The following is a 21,990-nucleotide window of genomic DNA, read 5'->3' as shown; positions in this document are numbered from 1 at the left end:
GGAATGTGGAAAATGGGAAAAGGGGGAAAGTGGAAAAGTGGGAAATGTGGAAAATTGGAAAAGTGGAAGTACAGAAAAGTGGGAATGTAGAAAAGAGGGAAATGGAAATGTGGAAGCGTGGAAATGTGAAAAAGTGGAAGTATGAAAAAGTGGGAATGCGGTGGAAATGTGGGAAAGTGGGAACGTGGAAAAGTGGGAGATGGAAATGTGGAAATGTGGAAAAGTAGGAATGTTGAAGAATGGAAATGTGGAAATGTGGGAATGTGGAAAAGGGGAAAAGTGGAAAAGTGGGATTGTGGAAAAGGGGAAAAGTGGGAATGTGGAAATGTGGAAAAGTGGAAAAGGGGAAATTTGGCAATGTGGAAAAGGGGAAAAGTGGGAAATGGAAGTGTCCCGGCCCGTGGCAGGGGCTGCAATGGGATGAGTCTCGACTCCTCCGCCTCTCCCTGTCCCCCCTCCCCGGGGTCTCGGGGGTCTCCGCACCCCCACCCCTCGGGCGGGCGCGGGCGGGTTTCGAACCCGCGGCCTCCGACTCCTGATTCCCCGCTCCTCCATCGCCCCCTGGCGGCGGCGGCGCGGGGGAGGGTCGCGCGGTGATGACGTCAGTGGCGCGCCGCCGGTGCCGCCGCCGCCGGTGCCGGGCATGGCCCAGCTCGGCGCCATCGCCGCCCTCGCCCTCGGCGTGGCGGCCGCCGCGCTGCTCTCGGCCGTGCACAAGATCGACGAGGGGCATATCGGCGTCTACTACCGGTGAGGCAGCCCGGCGGGGCTCCCTGCGGGGAGAGAGCCGGGTACCGGCCAGCCGCCGCCGCCGCTCACGGTTCTCTGTCTCTCTGTCTTCTCCCGTTCCCTCACAGCGGCGGAGCGTTGCTGACCTCCACCAGCGGGCCCGGCTTCCACCTCATGCTGCCCTTCATCACGTCCTACAAGTCAGTGCAGGTGCTGCTGGGCGCGGGCCCGGGCGGGGCGGGCACCGGGGGCACCGGGGCTGCTGTGGCCGTGCCCGGTACCGGGGACAGGCGGCTCTCGGTAAAAAATCCCGGGAAAATCCCTCTCTTAAGCCTCTTTCCTTCAATCCCTGCAGACCACGCTGCAGACGGACGAGGTGAAGAATGTCCCGTGCGGTACCAGGTGAGATGGTCGGTGCTTCGGAACCGGCTGGGAGCTGCTCGGAACCGAGCTCAGACTGGGGGCACCGGCAAAACCGAGCTCCTTTCCAGCCCCAAACAGGGGAAATTGGCAAAACCGAGTTCTCCCAGTCCCAAACTGGGGACACTGATAAAACCGAGCTCCTCTCAAGCTCCAAACTGGGCTCACTGGCAAAACCCAGCTCTTCCCAGTCCCAAACTGGGCTCACTGGGAGCCCCAGGCCCGTGTGCTGGGCTGGTCCCACAGAGGGGACAGTCCCCCTTGGAGCCCCTCAGCCTCCTGCAAAGCTCATTTTGTGTTTTCGCCGTTTTTTTGCAGTGGGGGAGTGATGATTTATTTCGACAGGATCGAGGTGGTGAATTTCCTCATCCAGAGCGCGGGTGAGTCACCGAGCTCTGCCCTGGGGCTGGGCTGGGCTGGATTTGCATGGAGGGAGCCAGGAGGGGCTGGAATTACCTGGAGGGAGCCAGGCTGTCCCTCAGGAGGGGCTGGGCTGGGTTTGGTGGGAGTCAGCCTGTCCTACAGGGGGGTGATGAGTTTGGAATTGCTTGGAGGGAGCCAGGCTGTCCCACAGAGGGTGCTGGGCTGGGTTTGGTGGGGGCCAGGCTGTCCCACTGAGGGTCTTTGGGCTGGATTTGCCTGGAGGAAGCTCAGGAGGGGCTGGGGCAGAGTTTGGTGGGAGTCAGGCTGTCCCCAGGAGGAGCTGGAATTGCTTGGAGGGAGCCAGGCTGTCCCACAGGAGGGGCTGGATTTGCCTGGAGGGAGCCAGGCTGTCCCACAGAGGGTGCTGGGCTGGATTTGGAGGGAGCCAGGCTGTCCCACAGCAGAGGTTGGGTTTGTCTGGACAGAGCCAGGCTGTCCCACAGGTGTGCCCTGAGCTCTGCCTGTCACCTCTGCCCCCTCCCCATGGAATTTGGGCTGTTGGTTGTCTCTACCCCAGCCCCCCTGAGCTTTGTGCAGCAGGTTGGAGTCCCAGGGGGTTCAGGGGCTGTGAGCAAAAGCTCCTGGAGATCCACCTGGGCAGCTTTTCCCAAATCCTTTGGGTTTGAGCATGGGAATGCAGCAGGGAGCTCTGTGTGTGTGCAGCCCCAGCACTGCCTGGGGGTGCTTCAGACCCTCCTGTTCACAGGGCAGAGTGAGGAAAATACCAGATATTGGTGCCACAAAATAGCAGCAGTGAATAAACCTGCCCTGAGCAGAGGGTTTGAGAGCAGGGGGTGCCTCATTTTATTCTGCACTGAGACTGAGCTGCAGGGCTTTCCCTGAGGGTGCTGAGCCTGCTTTCCCTGCTCCATCCCCCCTGATCCCTCAGGATGTGTCAAGGAAGGTATAGGGTGGATATTAAGAAAAAATAATAGAAATAGAATAGGAATAGAATTGGAATGGAATGGAATAGGAATGGAATGGAATGGAATGGAATGGAATAGAATAGAATAGAGTAGAATAGAATAGAATAGAATAGAATAGAATAGAATAGAATAGAATAGAATAGAATAGAATAGAATAGAATAGAATAGAATAGAATAGAATAGAATAGAATAGAATAGAATGATAAAGTACTGGAATGTTCTTCTCAGGGTAGAATGTTCTTCTCAGGTTCTTCTCACAACCATCTCTGGATGTGTTTCTAAACAGCCTGGACATGGCACTGGGTGCTATGGTCTGGGTGAGGTGTTAGGGCACGGGTTGGACTCAGAGATCTCTTCCAACCTCATCATTCTGTGATTTTCTGATTCTGTGGTTCCTCTCTTCTCCCAGTGTACGACATTGTCAAGAACTACACAGCTGACTATGACAAGGCTCTCATCTTCAACAAGATCCACCACGAGCTGAACCAGTTCTGCAGCGTGCACACTCTGCAGGAGGTGTACATCGAGCTCTTTGGTGAGCTGCTGCTCCTGGGGGCTCCCTGTGGGCTGTCAGTGCAGAACCCCAACTGTTGGGGGGTTTTATCCATGAATCCCAACTGTTGGGGGGTTTTATCCATGAATCCCAAGTGTTGGGGGATTTATCCATGTTTTATCCATGAATCCCAAGTGTTGGGGGGGTTTATCCATGTTTATTCATGTTTTATTTGTGTTTTATCCATGAATCCCAAGTGTTGGGGGTTTTATCCATGAATCCCAAGTGTTGGGGGGTTTTATCCATGTTTTATCCATGTTTTATGCGTGAATCCCAAGTGTTAGGGAGTTTTATCCATGTTTTATCCATGAATCCCAAGTGTTGGGGGTTTTATCCATGAATCCCAAGTGTTGGGGGGTTTTATCCATGTTTTATGCGTGAATCCCAAGTGTTGGGGAGTTTTATCCATGAATCCCAAGTGTTGGGGGATTTATCCATGTTTTATCCATGAATCCCAAGTTTTGGGGGGTTTTATCCATGTTTTATCCTGAATCCCGAGCTGGCTCTGCTTGCAGCAGGGTTCTTAGCCAGCTGCCATGGTTTATCCCCGTTATCTTTTGGAGCTGAGTGCCTCAGTTCTGTTGTAACAACAAACTGCACAGCCAGCCCTGCCAGCAGCCTCCCTTTAGGGAAGGGAGCAGCAATTCTGTGCCATTCTCTGTGCCTGCAGCAGCTGGGATGGATTGAATTGGTCACAGGACTGTCTGATCCAGATGGAACAGCCTGGCTGTGCCTTTCTGCTCTCACAGAAACTCAGCACACACCCCTGGCCAGAGCTTTGGGCTGTAGCTGTGCCCACAGGGCTGGCAGGAGCTGCCCTGCCCAGCAGGCAGGCACAGGGCAGCAGAAAATGAGGGAATTCTGTGGTTTCCTGCAGTGCTGAGTGTTTTGTTCCTGGCTCTGGGCTCACAGGAAATCCTCCCAGGCTTTGGGCTGTTGGGGGCCCAGCAGGACAGGTTTTGTGTCTGAGTGAGCTCAGGGTGTTTGCAGGCTCCTGTTGGCTCTTCAGCCTGGCTTTCCATGGAGCCTTCCCACAGTGGGGCTCAGCTCCCCCCAGTTCCCAGCTGCTGCTGGTGGCTGGATGAGTTCCTGGCCCAGATGTTGGCAGCTGCTGCTTGAAATGGGCTGAAATCTCCTGAACTTGTGCAAACTCCCTGGAAGCCCTGGGGCTCTGCAGTGGGGCACAGCCCCTCTGAGCAGCCCCACATCACCCTGTGCCCCCACATCTGCCAGCAGGTGCAGGGAACTGATAACAGCTGCTTCCCAAACTCCTGGCTGGCCTTCATCAGGAGCTCCAGAGAGGAAACTGGGACCAAAGCAAACAGTCCAGGAGTGTGATGTGATCCCTCTCAAGGCTGTTACTGTTTGATTTTCCCTCTGCACTTCCCAGCAGGCCCCAGCTGGAAGCTCTGCCCTCCTTGGAGCTTTCATCAGAGCAGGGTTTAGGTTATGTTTCCTTTTGAAATCCTCAGCTGTGCTGGAGTTCTGGGTCTCCTTGAGCCAAAGAGACATTGCTGATGATTTTTGCAGCCTGTTAAAGTAACTGATGCTGCCATTTCCCATTCCTGCCTTTCCATTTGCTGGCACAGGTCACAATCAGTCAGGATTTACCTCATCACTCCAGGATTTAGTGGGGAATTTCAGTGGGGAAGGGGTAAGAGCACAGATTGCTGGTTATAAAGATGCTGTATGTGGCTCAGGAAGATTCCAGGCTGCAGGTTAAGGGAAGCTGCAGGGTTTCCTTTCATGCCTGCCACATTCCTGTGGTGTGTCCCATTGCTGGGAGCCTGCATGGGGTCAGCCCAGCACTTCTTCATCCAAATCCCATTTGTGCTTTCCAGGAATAAGAAATGTGAACCATCCCAGCTCACTCTGGGTGCTGACAGCAAACTGCCTTGGGGGATCTTTCATTCCCTTCTCTTTTCTCTCCAATCAGATCAAATTGATGAAAACCTTAAACTGGCTTTGCAGCAAGACCTAACCACGATGGCCCCTGGATTAATTATACAGGTAATCAGGGTTTGATTGAGATATTGAAGGGGCAGATTGTTGTGGCACTAGAGGCTCTTCAGAAGTTGGGGAGTCAGCAATAAGATTGTGAAGAGGGGAAAGAGCTAAAAGGAAACAAGGAACTGAGATTTCTTTAGGAAATTGCTTTACAACACAGATTTCATTTAACCTGGGGAGTAGGAGCAGTGCCCTTCCTGTCCCCTCCCAGTTTTGGTGTGTTGAGTTTCTCCTGGAGTTCCTCTGGGTGCTGCTTTGCCCAGGTTACACTCCTGTCATGTCAGGAGACCTTTCAGTGCTGTTTCTCTGTGGGTTTTGGGCCACACAATCTGTGGCCCAGGTTCTCTTGTGTATCTCTCTGTGCAGGCAGTTCGAGTGACAAAGCCAAACATCCCTGAAACCATCCGGAGGAACTACGAGCTCATGTAAGTGCCCAAAAAGACCCAGAAGGGCACAAGAAGTCAGGGTTGGGGCATTGTGGTGCCCTCAGCCTTCTTCCCCTCAGGATGGGGCCGAGGAGGAGCAGCTCTGAGCACTTCAGCCCTTGAGCACAGGCAGGGTTTGCCCTGGGGCTCCTTCCCCTGCTGAGCCTGAGTGGCAGAGGGATGGATTTCACCACTAATCCTCTTGTTTGACTGGGATGGAGAAACTGTTGATTCAACAAGCTGAAGACTTGCAAAGCTTTGAAATAACTCTCTTTGACAGCACTTGACAGTGCTGATCCCTCTGCAGTGCCCTGAGCCAGCTGCCAGCACTTTGCTCAGCCAGGATTGGATCCCTCTCATCCATTCTGCTTCCCCAGCACTGCCTGTCACCTTTTGGGCTTGCTTGTGGTAAATCCTGTGTAATAAATACAGCAGGATGTGTTGAGAGACTCAGTTCCAGGGTCTCTTCCCTCATTGGGAGCAGGAGCAGAGTTTTTATTTATGTTCACTTTAAAAACTCATGAATATAAGTAAAAACCAAAAAGATAGAAAAGGCAGCAGGGCAGCCTGCAGGGATTGTCACAGGGAAATCTTGCTGCTGTGGAGGGGAGGAAAGAATGTTTTGATTGGGGCAAAAAGCTCTGTGCAGACATTGCTGATCCCACATGCTGGAAGGAGGGGAGAGGCAGCAGCTCACTCTGGGGCTGTGCTGGGAGTCCCACAGCAGTGAGCTCCTGGATTTAACTGGTTTTTCTGCTCCCCAGGGAGAGTGAGAAGACAAAGCTGCTGATAGCAGCCCAGAAGCAGAAGGTGGTGGAGAAGGAAGCAGAGACAGAGAGGAAGAAAGCTCTGATAGGTCTGTGGGGCTGGGCTGGGAGAGGGAATGGGGGGACAGAGAGCAGAGACCCCAGGGAGGGAGGGATGCACCTGGTTCACTGAGACCTTCCCTGATCTGAAACATCCCCAAAGAAACTCAGGAGTTTCTCAAGTGGGTTCCAGCTTTGTTCTCTGCAGGCTGGAAATTGTTCCCACCGTTTATTTGCACCTGAAGTGGGTGATGAGTGAGGATTTTCCAGGGTGAGGCTGCTCCTGGTGTTAGGAAAACGTGTGATGACAGCGTGGGCGTGTTCTTGTTTGCATTGCAGAGGCAGAAAAGATTGCACAAGTTGCTGAAATAACTTATGGGCAGAAAGTGATGGAAAAGGAGACAGAGAAGAGGATTTCAGAGATTGAAGGTGAGTGAGGGGTGAGCTTTCCTGTAAGTAAATCCTGAAGGAGTTCTTGAAGTGTGTGCTGACTGTTCTTCAGTCCAGGCTGACGTTCTGAGGGGTGAAGTTCTTGACCACAAGCAGGAGTAGGAATTCCTTTGCAGGCTGTGCTTCTTGAAACTCCCTTTCTCAAGGTGATCTCTGTAGGAGTTTGAACTTAAGGAGATGTTCCCTCACCCCTCTGATAAAGTGCTTTGTCAAAGAAACTCCAGGGCGTGGAGAGGGCTCTGCAATTCCAGCTCGGGAGTGGCAAGGCCTTTTTACCCCTTACATTCATTAGAGGCCCTGACAAGCTTTGCAGAAGCCATTGAGGAGCCAATTAAGAGTTTTACAGGTCAGCAGCTTCTCATTAAGAAGCTCTTTGCAGAAATACAATGGGATTTATTTCTTATAACTGTGTCAGCAGGTGTCAGCCCTCAGTCTGGCAGAGGATTCCTGCCTCCTCTTTTTCCTGGTGTCTCTGACTGGGCCCAAGCTCTCCTTTTAGCCAGGAGAGGAAGCTCTGGGCCAGACCATCCAGCTGTTTACAGGATCTTGAAGTGCAGCAGCTCCCAGGCCTCCCTGCTAGGGGAAGTAAACAAATGGTTTATCCAGCTGTGCAGCTCTCAGATGTTGCAATTGCAAAAAAAATTGTGTGGCTCCATGCCTCAGAAGGAGTGGCAGGACATGGGCAGAATTCTACTCATTTTATCTTTTCCCTGCTGGCCTGATAGCCATCATTATTTATCACTGGATGGATGCAGAGGCAGAGGGGGAGAGGAGTGCAGAAAAGGGGGAATGTTCCTTAAGTGTCTGTGCCAGGAGTCAGGAATTTCAGTATCCACAGTCAGAGCCTTGGAGCAATTGTTGATAGAGCAGAGAAAAGGATTCAGAGATCCTGGCCAGGATCTCTGCAAGGGGCAGAGCCTGTAGAGGTTAAAATCCCCTGTTCTGCCTGCCAGAACTTCATCTGCACATCCCAAATCCCATCTGGGAATCCCATCCACAGCCCAGAGAATCTGCTGGGCTGCCCAGGCTGCTGCTGGCCCTGGGCAGGGGCTGTGGGTAAATCCCACGTCTGCAGTTCTGCATTTCAGCACCAGAGTCAGCCCTGGCTCAAGAAGAAAGGCTGAGCTCTGCCCATGTGATGGGGATAATCAAATCCTGATGTTTGTCAAGTTCTTGGAGCTCTGCAGTTGCAGATGCAATTTGCTTCTTGGTGCTCTCATCCTGCAGCCATTTAACTGTAAATTGAGCTCCCATTTCTGGGTTTCCCATTTTGTTCCCTCTTCCCTGTGTAGTTCAGAGGTGGCTCTGGCCACCTTCTGAAGAGTTACCAGCTGCACACAGTGCAAAGGGAAATAAAAATGTGATTGAGAGCATGTGTTTGCTTCCAGATGCTGCTTTTCTTGCACGAGAGAAGGCGAGAGCTGATGCTGAGTGTTACACTGCAATGAAGGTGGCTGAGGCCAACAAGGTACTGTGCTCTCCTTTGTGGTGCCTCAGGCTGTAGGGAAATACCAGCACAAGGGCAGGCAGTGATCCTTGTTTAAGTCAAAAAGCAAAACAAGGCCGTGTCCTCTCAGCAGAGCTTTCATCTGAAACAATTAGTCAACAATTAGATCCTTATTTGCAAGTTCATTTTGTTCTCTGATCCGTGTCAGGGTGTGTGAAATCTCTGTTCTGCCAGGGGCTCACGGGGCTCTCTGTGGAATATCACTTTCAGTGCTGCCCTTTCACACTGTTGTGATGAGAAATGTGCTTTCATTGCAGTCTCAAGTTGGCAGGGAGATCTCCAGGGTGACAGGCAGGGGCAGAATAAGGGAAAGAACTGATCTCAGACACCCTGGGAGAGCCTCAGTACTGCAGAAGTAAAAACAACAAAAAATCCAACGTGCAAACAGAAAAATGACATGGATAGAATGGCCAGGTGTGTTCCTGCCCACAGCAAGCTCCCAGGATATCCCAGCAGGACGTTTTAGTTGTGTGGTGGCCAGGGAGAAGGAGCAGAGAACTGGGGTGTTTGTGCCCAGGGTTTGTCCTCTCTTAAAATGTCATTATCCTGAAGGAATGAGCCAGATTCACCCAGAGTCACTGGTGGATCTGCTCCCAGGAGAGAGCCAGGGATATTTCCCTCACATCCAGGGATGTTTCCCCCCTCAGAGCCAGGGATATTTCCCTCAGGTCCAGGCATGTTTCCCCCCTCAGATCCAGAGATGTTTCCCCCTCACAGCCAGGGATGTTTCCCCCTCTTAACCAGGGATGTTTCCCCCTCACAGCCAGGGATGTTTCCCCCTCTTAACCAGGGATATTTCCCTCAGAGCCAGGGATGTTTCCCCCCTCAGAGCCAGGGATGTTTCCCCCCTCAGAACCAGGGATGTTTCCCCCTCACATCCAGGGATGTTTCCCCCTCACATCCAGGGATGTTTCCCCTCACAGCCAGGGATGTTTCCCTCCTCAGAACCAGGGATGTTTCTCTCCTCAGAGCCAGGGATGTTTCCCCCTCATATCCAGGGATGTTCCCCTCAGAACCAGAGATATTTCCCTCAGATCCAGGGATGTTTCCCTCTCAGAACTAGAGATGTTTCCCCCTCAGAGCCAGGGATGTTTCCCCCTCACATCCAGGGATATTTTTCCCCTCAGAACCAGGAATGTTTCCCTCAGATCCAGGGATGTTTCCCTCTTCACATCCAGGGATATTTTTCCCCTCAGAACCAGGAATGTTTCCCTCAGATCCAGGGATGTTTCCCTCCTCACATCCAGGGATATTTTTCCCCTCAGAACCAGGAATGTTTCCCTCAGATCCAGGGATGTTTCCCTCTTCACATCCAGGGATATTTTTCCCCTCAGAACCAGGAATGTTTCCCTCCGATCCAGGGATGTTTCACCCCTCACATCCAGGGATATTTCCCTCAGAGCCAGGAATGTTTTCCCCCTCAGAACCAGGGATGTTTCCCTCCTCAGAACTCCTTGCAGGGGCTGCAGTGAGGGATGAGCTCTCCAGCCTCTCCATCACGCTGCCCTCAGCCCTGCTTGGGTAAATCCTGGCTCTGGGCACTCTGTTTTCCCTGGGGAGGGCTGGCCATGCCCCATGGAAAGCCTCATATGCTCAGGTAGGAATTTCCTTTTCCCAAACCTGAGCTTTTGTGACTGATTTTCTCTCCGTGCAGCTCAAGTTAACTCCTGAGTACTTGCAGCTGATGAAGTACAAGGCAATTGCAGCCAACAGCAAGATCTACTTTGGCAAAGATATTCCCAACATGTTCATGGACTCTGCAGGGAGCCAGAGCAAATCTGCAGAGGGACTGGCAGAAGGAATCCAAGAGGAGGACGGAGCAGGAACCAGTGAGGACACAAAACTACTTCATAACATCAACTGAAAAGATTTCTATTCATTTTCTATCAAAAAATCACGAACTGGGAAATTCCTTTTAGTTTTCTCCCTTTTCCTGTGCTGAAAGAGATGAATCAGATTTAATCCTTTCAATCTTTTATATGACAATTAGACACAAGGACTTTGGTATTTATGGGGTGGGTTTTCTGGTAATTTCTAAGCTCCAGGTTTGTTCTGTAGCTGCACCTCCCCAGCTCTTGGGTCATCCAGACCAAGGATTTGGGAGAGGCTGTCAGGGCTATCAGCTGGGTGGGAACCTCATTTGGGATTGAGGTGGTTCAGAGCAGTTGCAGCTAAAGAGAAGTTGATGTTTTGGAAGGAGGGGAATTGCTGCTACAACTTGTTGTAGGGGTTTTTTTCTTACTAAAAATTCCAAGTACTTTATTTCAATCCCCTCTGAAAATAAGGTGCTAGATTTTGTACTTTACATACAAGTGGCTGCTCCAGGCTGGGGCTGCTGAGCCCACATGAGGTGACCCCATGAGGGACAGAGGAGCCCTGCAGGTCCCACCCATGGGGGGATCAAAGCCTTAGACCACATCACACTGAGAGTGACCCAAAAATCTTCATTTTCTGTGTCCTGACTGCTTTGTTTTCCATTTGTCATGTTGTGGGGCACAGGAGAGTTGTCCCAGCAGTTCAGCTGCAGCATCCTGGAGTGCAGAGCTGGGTGAGATTTTCAGTGAAACAATGGAAATTGTCACAAAAAAACAGAGAGAAAAGAATTTTTGTCTCAGGGACCCTGACTTTACAAAAGGCCTTGCTGGGGAGGAGCTGCAGGAGAGTTTTTCAGTTTGTTATCTGCTCTGTGGGAGCAGCTGGATCTCAGTGTTTACAGTGTCTGACTAGAAAAAGAACCTTCAGGTGGAGCTGAAATGATCTCCTGTGGGATTGGGGCTGACTGGACCTTGTGGAAGGAAGGACAAACCATGATCCTGGGACAAGCAGCTCTTCCTGAAGCACCCAAAGATGGATTCCCCTTCTTGTCTCAGAACACTTTTCCAGAATGTACCTTCCCCTCCTGAGAGCTGATCAGCTCCTCACATCCCAGATGCAAGGAGGGAACAGAGATTTCTTTTCCACACATGCAAAATTGGAGGATAAAAGTCCAGGCCTAGAGAGAACATTTATTTTTTCCCTACCCAATCCAGCAGCAGAGCCTGGTGATTAATTGCTGATGTAATTAGAGGCCAGGATGCTCTTCTGAGATGATGCCAGTGCTCCTGCCCCAAATTTTTGCTGCCTGGTCTCACCTTTCAGTGTTCAAACCTTCATCTCTCTGTGTTGCTCTGAGAGAGAGCTCAGGTGAATCTCAGCTGCTGCCTCCAGGGTTTTTACAGCAGTTTTCTCTTCCCTGTTGATGCTTGAAAATGCAAAATAGAAATGAAGCATTAGAGTCCCATCCTCTTTGTATTTCTTAGAAAATATGAACCTACATCAGACTCAATTCCCTCCCCAGGGAGGCTGTGATATTCCTGACTCATAACTAGGTCTGTGCAGCCAGATCCTAACAGGGAATAGCAGAAATTTCACCATGAGGATGAGCTCACTTGAGATTGTTCTGTGTTCATGCTTGAGGTTTCCATCAGCAACTAACACCTCCTTTTACACAAGTATTTTTCACTAATGAAAGGATCCTACTAAGCCAAAGTGGTATTATAAAGGCTTTTTTTTAATGTGTGATTTCACAGCAAGATAATAGCTTGGGATAAAGAGCTCTTAATGATTTTTTTTAATTAAAACCCTGACTGCTGAAGTATTAGTGTAATTTAGTTAAGTTGTTCTAAGAGTAAAAAAAGAAAAGCAAAGTTGAGAGTGTGTCAGTCTTCATAAGCCAAAATCCTTTGTTGTGTCTTCATTCAGGTTTGTTCACTCTAAAATGTTCTGAATGTTCCAGAGTGGATCAGTCTCTCCATGTAAACCTTTATTCCTCTGTTTTTAACAGGCAAGTTGTCCTGTTTATGTAACCCTGAGATGAAGATCTGAACTTTAAACCCACTCTATAGCAAAGGGAACAGAGGTTTGTGGCACTGCTGAGAGCTGGGAGCATGGAAATGCTCTGCCAGAGCAGTCCTTGATCTTCTTATGTACTGAATTCAAAGCCTTTTTATTTTGGTATTTGCTATGACAATAAAATGGCCTTCGATTTTAGAATCTTCCAATGTTACCATCAGGGTTTGTGGATGGAATTTAGTAGGAGATGTTTGCAGGGGAGGATTTTGCAGAGGGAAGGTCAGGGGGATTGGGGGGCTCTGGGGTGCTGGGGGTAGGGCTGGTTCTCCTTTTCCAGTGAGGAGGAGGAAGGTGGAAGAAGGAATCCCATTTCTGTCAGCGCCTGCTTTGCTACGGAATGAGCAAAAACACCAGACTGGAGCAGCAAACACCTCGGATTTGGTGAAGTTTGCAGAAAATCCTTGTCGTGTTTTACCAGACAAAGGGCAGGAACCTTCTGGCTGTTTTTAGCCAGCTGTGTCAACACTGGATCTGCAGAGGGCCGGCGAAGTTCTGCACATTAAGACAAATATTTGAGTTAATGTGTTCCAGCCGGCGCTTCCCACTCTGCCCCGGGAGCTCCTCCATAAAGCCGGGCCTTGTCCCGGCCCCTCCGGCTGCTGTGGGGCTCTGGCCGCGCTCCAGGCGCTGCCCACACCTCAGGCAGGGCCTGCGGGACAATTCCCGTTCCCTGCTGCGCTTCCACGACGCCTTTTCCCCTCAGAAATTGAAACTGAGCCCCTTGGAGGCGGCTCCTCCTGCAGGAATAGCAACATCATCTTTGGGGGTGGGACCGTGACAGTGGGGAGGGCTGGTGGCAGCCCTCGCTGCTGTTACTGAGGGCACGGAATGATTTGGATTTGTCACCAAAATCCAGGGAAGGGAACAAGCGGGGATCCGCTGTTCCTCAGGGCCGCCATGACGGCCGCGACCTTCCCAACATGGCGGCCTCGCCCCGCCCCACCGCCCCCATTGGCTGGCGGTGCCGTCGGAGCGAGCTGATTGGCGGAGAGCGGGGGCGGGGCAGGTGTGTGGCGGAAGTGGCGGCGGGGGGGATGTGGAGAGCGGGCATGGCCGCCGGGGACGGGCTGGGCCCGGCGCTCCGCGCCGTCACCGAGCAGGTGCAGCAAGCGGCGGCGCGGCGGCCGCAGGTGAGCCCCGGGGACACGGGGGACAACCCGGCGGGACACGCGGGGCGGGGTCGCTGTGGCTGCGACAGACCTCAATCACCATAGGGACGGGCCCGCGTTGTGGGCACAGGTCAGCGGTGACCGTGGGGACGGGCCCGCAGTGGGGACAGGCCCGCAGTGCCACCGGGACGGGTCCCACCATGGGAACAGGTCACCGGTGACCGAGGGGACAGACCTGTATTGCCACCGGGCCAGGTCACTGGTGACCATGGGGACAGGCCCGCAGTGCCACCAGGACTGGTGCCACCATGGGCACCGACCCGCAGTGTCACTGGGACAGGTCACCGTGGGCACAGCTGGTCGCTGTGGGGACAGACCCGCAGTGCTGTGGGGACGGGTCCCACTGTGGGCACAGACCCACAGTGCCACCGGGATGGATCCCACCATGGGTACAGGCTGCTGGTCACCATGGGCACAGACCCGTAGTGCCACCAGGATGAGTCTCACCATGGGCACAGGTCACTGGTGACCATGGGGACAGACCCACAGTGCCACCGGGATTGCTCTCACCATGGGGACAGGTCATTGGTGACCATGAGCACAGACTCGCAGTGCCACCAGGATGGGTCCCACCATAGACACAGACCCGCAATGCCACCAGGACGGGTCCCACCATGGGCACAGCTGTTCACCGTGGGCACAGACCCGCAGTGCCCAGGGCCAGCACACCAGGATGTGGCCGTGCACACCCCCAGCAGCGGAGCCGGCCCCGCTATCGCGACAGCGCTCCCTCCTGTCGAGCCGGCACTCCCCGCCAGGGCCGGGCTCCCCTCGCTTCCCCCCGGGGCTGGGCTGGGCTGGGCTCCCCGTGCTCACCCTCCGTGCTCCCGCAGGGGCTCCCGGCCGTGCAGCCGCGGCTCGTGGCCGTCAGCAAGACCAAACCAGCAGAGATGGTGATGGAAGCCTACAGCCATGGGCAGCGCAGCTTCGGGGAGAACTACGTGAGTGGGGGGCTGGGAAGGGTTGGGGGGGGCTGGAAAGGGTCAGGGCTGGGAAGGATTGAGGGGACTGGAAAAGGGTCAGCAGGGCTAGGACAGGGTCAGCAGGGCTGGGAAGGATTGGGGGGCTGGAAAGGGTCAGGGCTGGGACAGGGTTAGCAGAGCTGGAACAGTCAGCAGGGCTGGATAGGGTGAGAGGGGCTGGGAAGGGTTTGGGGAGCTGGGAAGGGTTGGAGGGCTAGAAAGGGTTAGCAGGGATGGAAAGGGTTGTGGGGACAGGGTCAGCAGGGCTGGGAAAGGTTGGGAGGCTGGAAAGGGTTTGGGGGCTGGAAAGGGTCAGGGCTGAAAGGACTGAGGATCTGGGACAGGGTCAGCAGAGCTGGAAGGGTTTGGGGGGCTGGGAAGGGTCAGCAGGGCTGGGACAGGGTCAGCAGAGCTGGGACAGGGCCCCTGCAGAGGGCACAGAATCCCAAAATCATTCCAAGCCCTCCAAGGGCATCAAATCCAAGCCGTGCCCAATCCCCACCTTGTCACCCAGCCACCTTCTGAGTCCTTCCTTGGACACCTCCAGGGATGGGGACTCCAACACCTCCCTGGACAGCCCTTTCCAATGTTCAACAACCCTTTCTGTGAAGAAATTCCTCCTGAAGGCCTAGGCCAGCTCAGTTTGTGTGGCTCTGTGGGTGACACATCATTCCCTGGCCTCGTGTTTTGGGGCTCAGCTTGGCCCCAAGATCACACATCCCAAAGACACCAATCCTCTGCCTGCTGTGGGTTTAACAGAATTTAATTCTCCTTCACTCTCCCAGGTTCAGGAGCTGCTGGAAAAGGCATCAGACTCCAGGGTAAGCACACAGTTCCCTTCATGCTTTTTTACCATGTATAGCTGTGTCCTGGGAGCTGCTCAAAGTCCTGGGCTTTGTTAGGGATTTGGTTGGATCCTTATCTGTGCAGATAAATGCTGGGGTGGGTTATTCTTGGCTCAGTTCCTCTGCCCTGCTCCCCCTCCTGCCTTGCTGGCTCCATCTGCCTCAGTCATGATTTGTCTGCACAAGGCTCTGCCTTTTGTGCTCTCTTTAGGAGAAGCACAGTCCTTGTTGAAAAAAAAAAAACATGTTAGCACTCAGTTTGGGAAAAATATCATTTTATGAATGTTGCACAATGTTCCCATGGACAGCAATCCCTGCAGCCACAAACCCATCCCTGTCCAGGCTCAACCTCAGCACAACCACAGGCTGAGCCTTCAGGATCAACAAACAGAGAAATTGGGTGTCTGGTATTTGGTTGTGGGCAAACTAAGACTGAAGTGCTGAGTGGGGGAAGAGGGAATTGTTGTTCCAACCTGAGCATTCCCTCTGCTTTCAGATTCTCTCATCCTGCCCAGACATCAAGTGGCATTTCATTGGCCACCTGCAGAAGAACAATGTCAACAAGCTGATCGGTGAGTGCTGCTTGGTTTGGTGTGGGCAGTGATCCTCCAGTGCTCAGATGTGTCAGGGAGGGTCAGGATTTCACAGAAAGGCTCTTCCCCCAGAGGGTGCTGAAATGGGCACAGCCCTGAGGCTGCCAGAGCTCCAGGAAGGTTTGGACAATGCCCCCAGGATGGGATTTTGGGGTGTTTGGGCAGGAAGAGTTGGACTCAGCCATCCCTGGGGATCCCTTCCAGCCCTGAAACAATCCCCATGAACTCCCAAACAATCCCATGCAGAATCCCCTCAGGCTGTGTTCTCTCCCCAGCTGTCCCAAACCTGTTCATGCTGGAAACAGTGGATTCTGTGAAGCTGGCAGACAGAGTGAACAGCTCATGGCAGAAAAAAGGCTCACCCCAGAGGCTGAAGGTCATGGTGCAAGTTAACACCAGCGGGGAGGACAGTGAGTGGCTCTTGGTGACAAATGCCTGGCTTGGCAGGGAACTGGGACAGGCTGGGCTCTGAGAGCAGAGCTGGGCACTGATCTCCCTGTGCTTTTGCAGGCAAGCATGGCCTTGCCCCTGGGGACACCACGGCTGCTGTGGAGCATGTCATCACCAAGTGCCCCAGCCTGGAGTTTGTGGGGCTGATGACCATTGGCAGCATCGGCCATGACCTCAGTAAGGGGCCAAATCCTGACTTCCAGGTAAGGTTTCCTCAGAGGAAATGTCACTGTGGGCTGGTTTCCTGGCAGTTTGTCTGTCCCAGTCAAATCAGGGTAAGTGAGGCTGTCAGGAGGCAGGAACACCTTGTGCAGAGCCCTCAGTACCAGTGTCAGTGCAGGTGGGAGGCTTCTTTCTGCAGGGTGTTGCTCCCAGCCATGCTCTGAAGCTGCAGCCAGGATTTTGGAGCCCCAGGTGGGGTCTGAGCCTCCTGTGTGTTGTCAGTAAATCTGGGCAACCTCCAGACTCTGTTATGGTGCTTCCATGGGAAGTGTGGGAGCTGCAGGTTCTGTGTGGAGGAGACATCAGGGACAGGCAGGAACCAGGATCAGTGGGACAGAGCTGGCTTGGCTGTCCAGGTGTGTCACCTCTGCTGTCCCCTGTGCCCTGCAGGTGCTGCTGTCCCTCAGGCAGGAGGTGTGTGAGAAGCTGAACCTGCCCCTGGACAAGGTGGAGCTGAGCATGGGCATGTCCACAGACTTCCAGCACGCAGTAAGTGTGTTCCTGCCCCTTCCCTGGGCCTGCACCCCAAATTCCAGCCCAGGTGCCACCCAGACAGGCCTCTAAAGCTTCCCCTTGGGTGAAGATCCTGGTCCTGGGGGAGATTCCTGGGATCAAATCAGCCCCTGGGTGTAGCTGTGGGTGCTGAGTCCATGGGGAACCATCCTGTGAGAGCTGTGGGGTGCTGGCAGCCCTGCCCTGAGCTGCTCCTCTCTGTCTCTTGCAGATAGAGGTTGGATCCACCAACGTCAGGATCGGGAGCACCATTTTTGGAGAGAGGGATTATTCCAACAAAACCACTGGAGGCAAGGCTCCTGCAGGGGGTGGAGGCCAAGCAGAGGCTGTGACAGTGCAGGGCCACTAAAGGGAACACAAGTGGCCTCAGCAGAGCAGAGACCTCACTATGCATTTTACCTCCCTCCGTGTCGGCACCCACCCTGATGGTGAGAGGGAATTCCTCAGAGCAGGGGCCAGAATGCCTCATGATCATTGTGATTCTAGAGTACCCCTAAAAACTGGAGATCTGCTTAACCAACAAGGAGATTGAGGGTTGGAAGTGGCTGTGGTGTCTTGGTTCCTCAGGGTCATCAAGGACAGAGACTTTGGGGTAACTGGGCTGGACAAACACACCCCCAAAGGTGTTTGTCAGGCTGGAGTTGCTGCTGAGCAAGGTGGGTGGCACTGCAGCAGTGCTGGTGGTTGTTTTTGCTGAGGACTTCATTCAACACGTGATGATCTTGCCAGAAACCTGTAAATGTTCCCCCAAATACAAGTTTTGCCCGTGGATGGTCACACAGGAGCTGGGATGGGGCCCAGGAGAGGCCGTGGGGGAGGGTGAGTGACAGGCACAGGGGACTGAGGAGCTCAGCTGCCACTGTGAGTTCATGCTGTGAGGCTTTGGCTGCACATCACAAGTGTGGGAGTGACTTTTCAGCTCAATTTTATCCTTTTCAGGCTGACACTGACTTTTCCCATGGCTGCCCAAATGTGGAATGCTTTCCCCCCTTCCCTTCCTTTCCCCTCCTCTGTTGTTGGGAATTATTTTCATCCTGCCTGGTAGTTTTGCTGCTGTTTTTTGGTCAGAATGGAGGTTTTCTGCCAGCTTGCTGCTGCTTTCCAAGGTGATTCCCTCATGGTTTGGTGCCTGTGCCATCCCCTTTACACCTGTGTGAGGATAACAGTGCTTGGCTCAGGGCAGAATAATTCAGAAAAGGAACTTTTATTGTCCCACTGCATTCTGGGTTCCTGAAAAAAAAAATCATTTGGCCACTGAGAGAGTTTCTAAGCTGTGTCTTAACATCTTCTCATGCTTTTGGAAGAGGGAAATGGGAAATGCAGTAAGTTCCCATCAGGTGTGAGCAGACCTCCTGCCTCGTCCTGTGTTGTTCAGCCAGTCTCACAACCCATGTCCCAGCTGATTTTTGGGCTTTTGTGTCTGCTGAGAGGAGGAGGAGAGCTCAGCTGCCAGCAGGACCATCCTCCCCAGGCTTTGCTCTGTGTGCTCCGTGTGGTTCCACCTCGCTGTTGGTTTCACTCTCTCTAAAATCTGAATGTAAATGAGAAGAGAACTCCACCCCCAACCTGTCGTAGCTCCGTGGTTTAGAAGCACCGAGGGGTCGGGGCCGCCCCCCTCGGCTGCACCGTGTGTGGTTCATAGTCCTGTAATAAACAGTGCTCAGTGCAATGCCATCTGTGCCAGCTCAAAAGCTATTAAAGATGTTATTTTTATGTCCCAGCGTGGTGAATAAATGCCCTGAGCTGCCCTTGGAGCTGCTTCCTCAGCCTGGGGCGGGGAGAGGAGGGTGAAAAGCAGCTGAGATGGGGCTGGCAGAGAAAACGAAGTGGGTTTTGATCAGGATGGGTCAGAACTCGCTGTCGTGTGTCGCGAGCTGTCCCCGCAGGAGCCCCTGGGTGGCGCTGCCCGCCCGGGCGCGGGGTCCGAGCCCCAAAATCGCCCTGTGCCCACCTTGCTCAGGTGCTGAGACCCTCGGGGGGCTCGGGGATGCGCTTTGCCCAGGACACCCCTCCAGGACACCTCTCTGGGGATCTCCCGTGGCCATCAGGGACAGCCTGGGTGACTGTGACCGTGTTCACAGGGGTCTCAGATTGAGGGAAGAGACGAGGATCTGACTCCATGTTTCAGAAGGCTTGATTTATTATTTCATTATATATATTACATTAAAACTATACTAAAAGAATAGAAGAAAGGATTTCATCAGAAGGCTGGCTAAGAATAGAATAGAATAGAATAGAATAGAATAGAATAGAATAGAATAGAATAGAATAGAATAGAATAGAATAGAATAGAATAGAATAGAATAGAATAGAATAGAATAGAATAGAATAGAATAGAATAGAATGATAACAAAGATTTGTGGCTCGGACAGAGAGTCTGAGCCAGCTGACTGTGATTGGCCATTGATTAGAAACAACCACATGAGACCAATCACGATGCACCTGTTGCATTCCACAGCAGCAGATAACCATTGTTTGCATTTTGTTCTTGAAGCTTCTCAGAAGGAAAAATCCTAAGGAAAGGATTTTTAATGAAAAGATGTCTGTGACAGGTGACAGCCTGGGGACAGCCTGAGCTGGGCTGTGACAAAGCTCTGGAGATGAGCGGGGATCTGCAACAGCTTCTGCTCCTTCCCCAGCAGTTTCTTCTCCCACCCATGCAGCTTCCAGCTGATTTTTCTCGTTGTGCACCAAAGGTTTTCCCGCTCCCCACGGCTCTGAGGAGCAGAGGGCGCTGCCCCAGGGCGGACGGGAGCGGGGATGGCACTGGGCACCGGTCGGGGGGCACAGGGCTCAGACCACCCATCCCTCTGCAGGGCTCACCCGGCAGATGGGAGCTGCTGGTCACTGGAGTGCAGCCAGAGGATGAAAGAGCTCTGAAAGAGCCCTGAAAGAATCCTGAAAGAATCCTCGGCCTCGGGATGAACCTCGGCCCCCGCCCCCGGCTGGGTTTGCATCCAGCCCAGTCCCAGCCACTCCAGCTCGGGCTCCTTGAACCATCCCTGCCTTGCAGGACTGTGCTACCCTCGTGATTTCCAGTGGCTGGCGGTGCTGGATGGCCCCAGGATCCCCAGCGGTCCCCTGAGGTCACCACATGTCCCTTGGGTGGAGGTGAACCAAGCTGACCCCCCCAGAACCTCGGCACTTCACATGCTCCATGCTGAAAAACCTCCTGGGGGCTTGGAGCATGGCCATGGGCAGGTTTGGCTGATTCTAGGGAGAATAAACCCAGTGATGGTGCTGGATTTGCTGCTGCTCTTGGGAAATGAGTTATCCCCACCCTCAGGGAAGCACCAGGGCCCAGAGAGCAGAGATGGGGAGGGAGATCAGCTCCCTGCTGCTCCTGGTGGGAGCTGGGACAGCCAGAGCAGCTCGGATCCCCCTGCAGCCCTTCAAAGTGGGAAGTGTGTTTATTTCTGGGATATCGCCTTTCCGGCAGGAAGGACGGCCACTGCCAAGGTTTTTATTGGATCCCAGTGAAAGGAACTGAGAGAGTCTCGTGCTTGTTGTCTTTCCCTGTGCCTGCAGTTAAGGGGGATTTTTTACCTTCGAGTGGGAGGGAAGGAGGGACACAGGGATTTGGCATCCAGCACCGTGGAGATGGAGTTTCAAACCCTGCCTTGTCTCCTGGGCTGGAAGCATCAGGAGGGGTCAGGGCTGGAAAAGCAGGGAGAGGGGCTTGGAAGCACTTGAAAGAACCTGAACTCTCAGGCTCAAAGCATGTGGAAAGTGTTGCTTGAGCTGCTCTCCTCCAGCGGGGCTGGGGCAGGGTATTCCACACGTCGCAGCTTGGACAAGGTTCTCACTGTTCTTGGAGGGAGTTTAGAGGCTGAAATCCTGAAGGGGAGGCACAGCAGTGTGATTGCTTCAGAGGGTCATGGATGCAATTCTAGTGCTGGAGCTCCTGGAGACTCAGATTTCTTCATTTGGGGTTCATGCAGTGAAAGGAGGTGGCTGATCCCAGTATCCTGAGGAGTTTTGGGGTGTCTCTGTGTGGTGCTGTGCTGGGTGTGAGAGACTCCTCTCCCTTGTGGGAATGCCCAGGGGGAGCAGCAGGCTCCAGCCTGGAGCTCATCCCCCCCCCAGGCCACTCCTGCTCTGGGCAGTGCTGGAAGGGGTCTTTGAGAGTGTCACAGACACTTTCTTATGAAAAACCCTTTCCTTAGGATTTTTCCTCCTGAGAAGCTGGGAGGCCTCAGGAACAACATGTCAACATTGATTATCTGCTGCTGTGGAATGCAACAGGTGCATCTGTGATTGGTCTCATGTGGTTGTTTCTAATTAATGGCCAATCACAGTCAGCTGGCTCGGACAGAGACCCACCAGGATCGTTGGTGCTGCACGGGACAAGCCCAGGACAATCCCACCCTGCCCCCGAGACCCCTTGAGCCAAGGGTGTCCTGTGCCAGGGCTCACTCTGGGGCAGCGTCATTCCCCAGGCAGGGAAAATTCTGCTCAGTGGAAAAAAACGGGAAGAAAAAAAACCCAACAAAAAACGGAAATACGTGGGACACCTCATTGTCTCTCTCACCAGCAGGATGATGCTGCTCTCCAGGGCTCCACAGCTGATCCCTGGTGCCAAAATGGGAGGTCTGTAGGGTGGGACTGGCCATGGAAGAGCCCTTGGTGCCACAATCCTTGTCCCTGCCTGGGTGCCCGGGAGCACATGTGGGAGCAGCCTGGGCTGTGAATTGAGCAGTTCTGAGTGTGAGCTGAGCAGTTCTGGGTATGAGCTGAGCAGTTTTCTGCTCCCCAGCGCCTTATTCTGCCACGCCGGGTCCTATTTATTTAGAGAAAGGAGTAAATTTCTTTTCCCCTCCAGGAGCTGTTGGTCCTGGAGAGAAACCGCATTCCCAGCGTCGTCTCGTCGTCCTTCCATGACCCTTTCCCTCCGCTCCCTCCTGGCACGGGGTCCCGCAGACTTCACTGCCGCCTTTTGATCCCTTTTGATTCGGCGCTGCAGCGAGCCGTGGCCTCGGAGAAGCCGAGCCCCGGGGCGGCCGGGAGGGCTGCGGGGACGTGGGAGGGGGGAACGGGAAGAAAAATATTGAACTTAGCGAGAAAAGCAGCGGAGCAAACAGGGAAGCAGAGAGGAAGCT

General features: G+C 53.4%; 2 protein-coding genes across 2 annotated transcripts; both read left to right on the top strand.

Moving 5' to 3' along the window:
- The first annotated feature begins 618 nt into the window (after nt 1-618).
- Nucleotides 619-12,278, top strand: ERLIN2 (ER lipid raft associated 2). Its single transcript, XM_064731115.1, has 11 exons — nt 619-750; nt 858-939; nt 1,085-1,131; nt 1,468-1,529; nt 2,908-3,033; nt 4,988-5,061; nt 5,425-5,483; nt 6,248-6,339; nt 6,629-6,718; nt 8,128-8,207; nt 9,901-12,278. The coding sequence occupies exons 1-11, from the start codon at nt 644-646 to the stop codon at nt 10,108-10,110; spliced, it is 1,029 nt and encodes a 342-aa protein (XP_064587185.1). The 5' UTR covers nt 619-643; the 3' UTR covers nt 10,111-12,278.
- Nucleotides 12,279-13,156: 878 nt separating this feature from the next.
- PLPBP (pyridoxal phosphate binding protein) lies at nt 13,157-18,604 on the top strand. The gene is made up of 8 exons (XM_064731131.1): nt 13,157-13,267; nt 14,140-14,247; nt 15,054-15,089; nt 15,610-15,685; nt 15,982-16,116; nt 16,217-16,359; nt 16,769-16,867; nt 17,103-18,604. Exons 1-8 carry the CDS (start codon nt 13,172-13,174, stop codon nt 17,238-17,240), a joined length of 831 nt encoding a protein of 276 aa, XP_064587201.1. The 5' UTR covers nt 13,157-13,171; the 3' UTR covers nt 17,241-18,604.
- Nucleotides 18,605-21,990: the final 3,386 nt, after the last annotated feature.

The sequence above is a fragment of the Zonotrichia leucophrys genome, chromosome 22 (assembly GCF_028769735.1).
Source record: "Zonotrichia leucophrys gambelii isolate GWCS_2022_RI chromosome 22, RI_Zleu_2.0, whole genome shotgun sequence".
NCBI lineage: Eukaryota > Metazoa > Chordata > Aves > Passeriformes > Passerellidae > Zonotrichia > Zonotrichia leucophrys.
The sequence above is the reverse complement of the archived record's forward strand: the minus strand, read 5'-3'. Positions and strand labels throughout refer to the sequence as shown.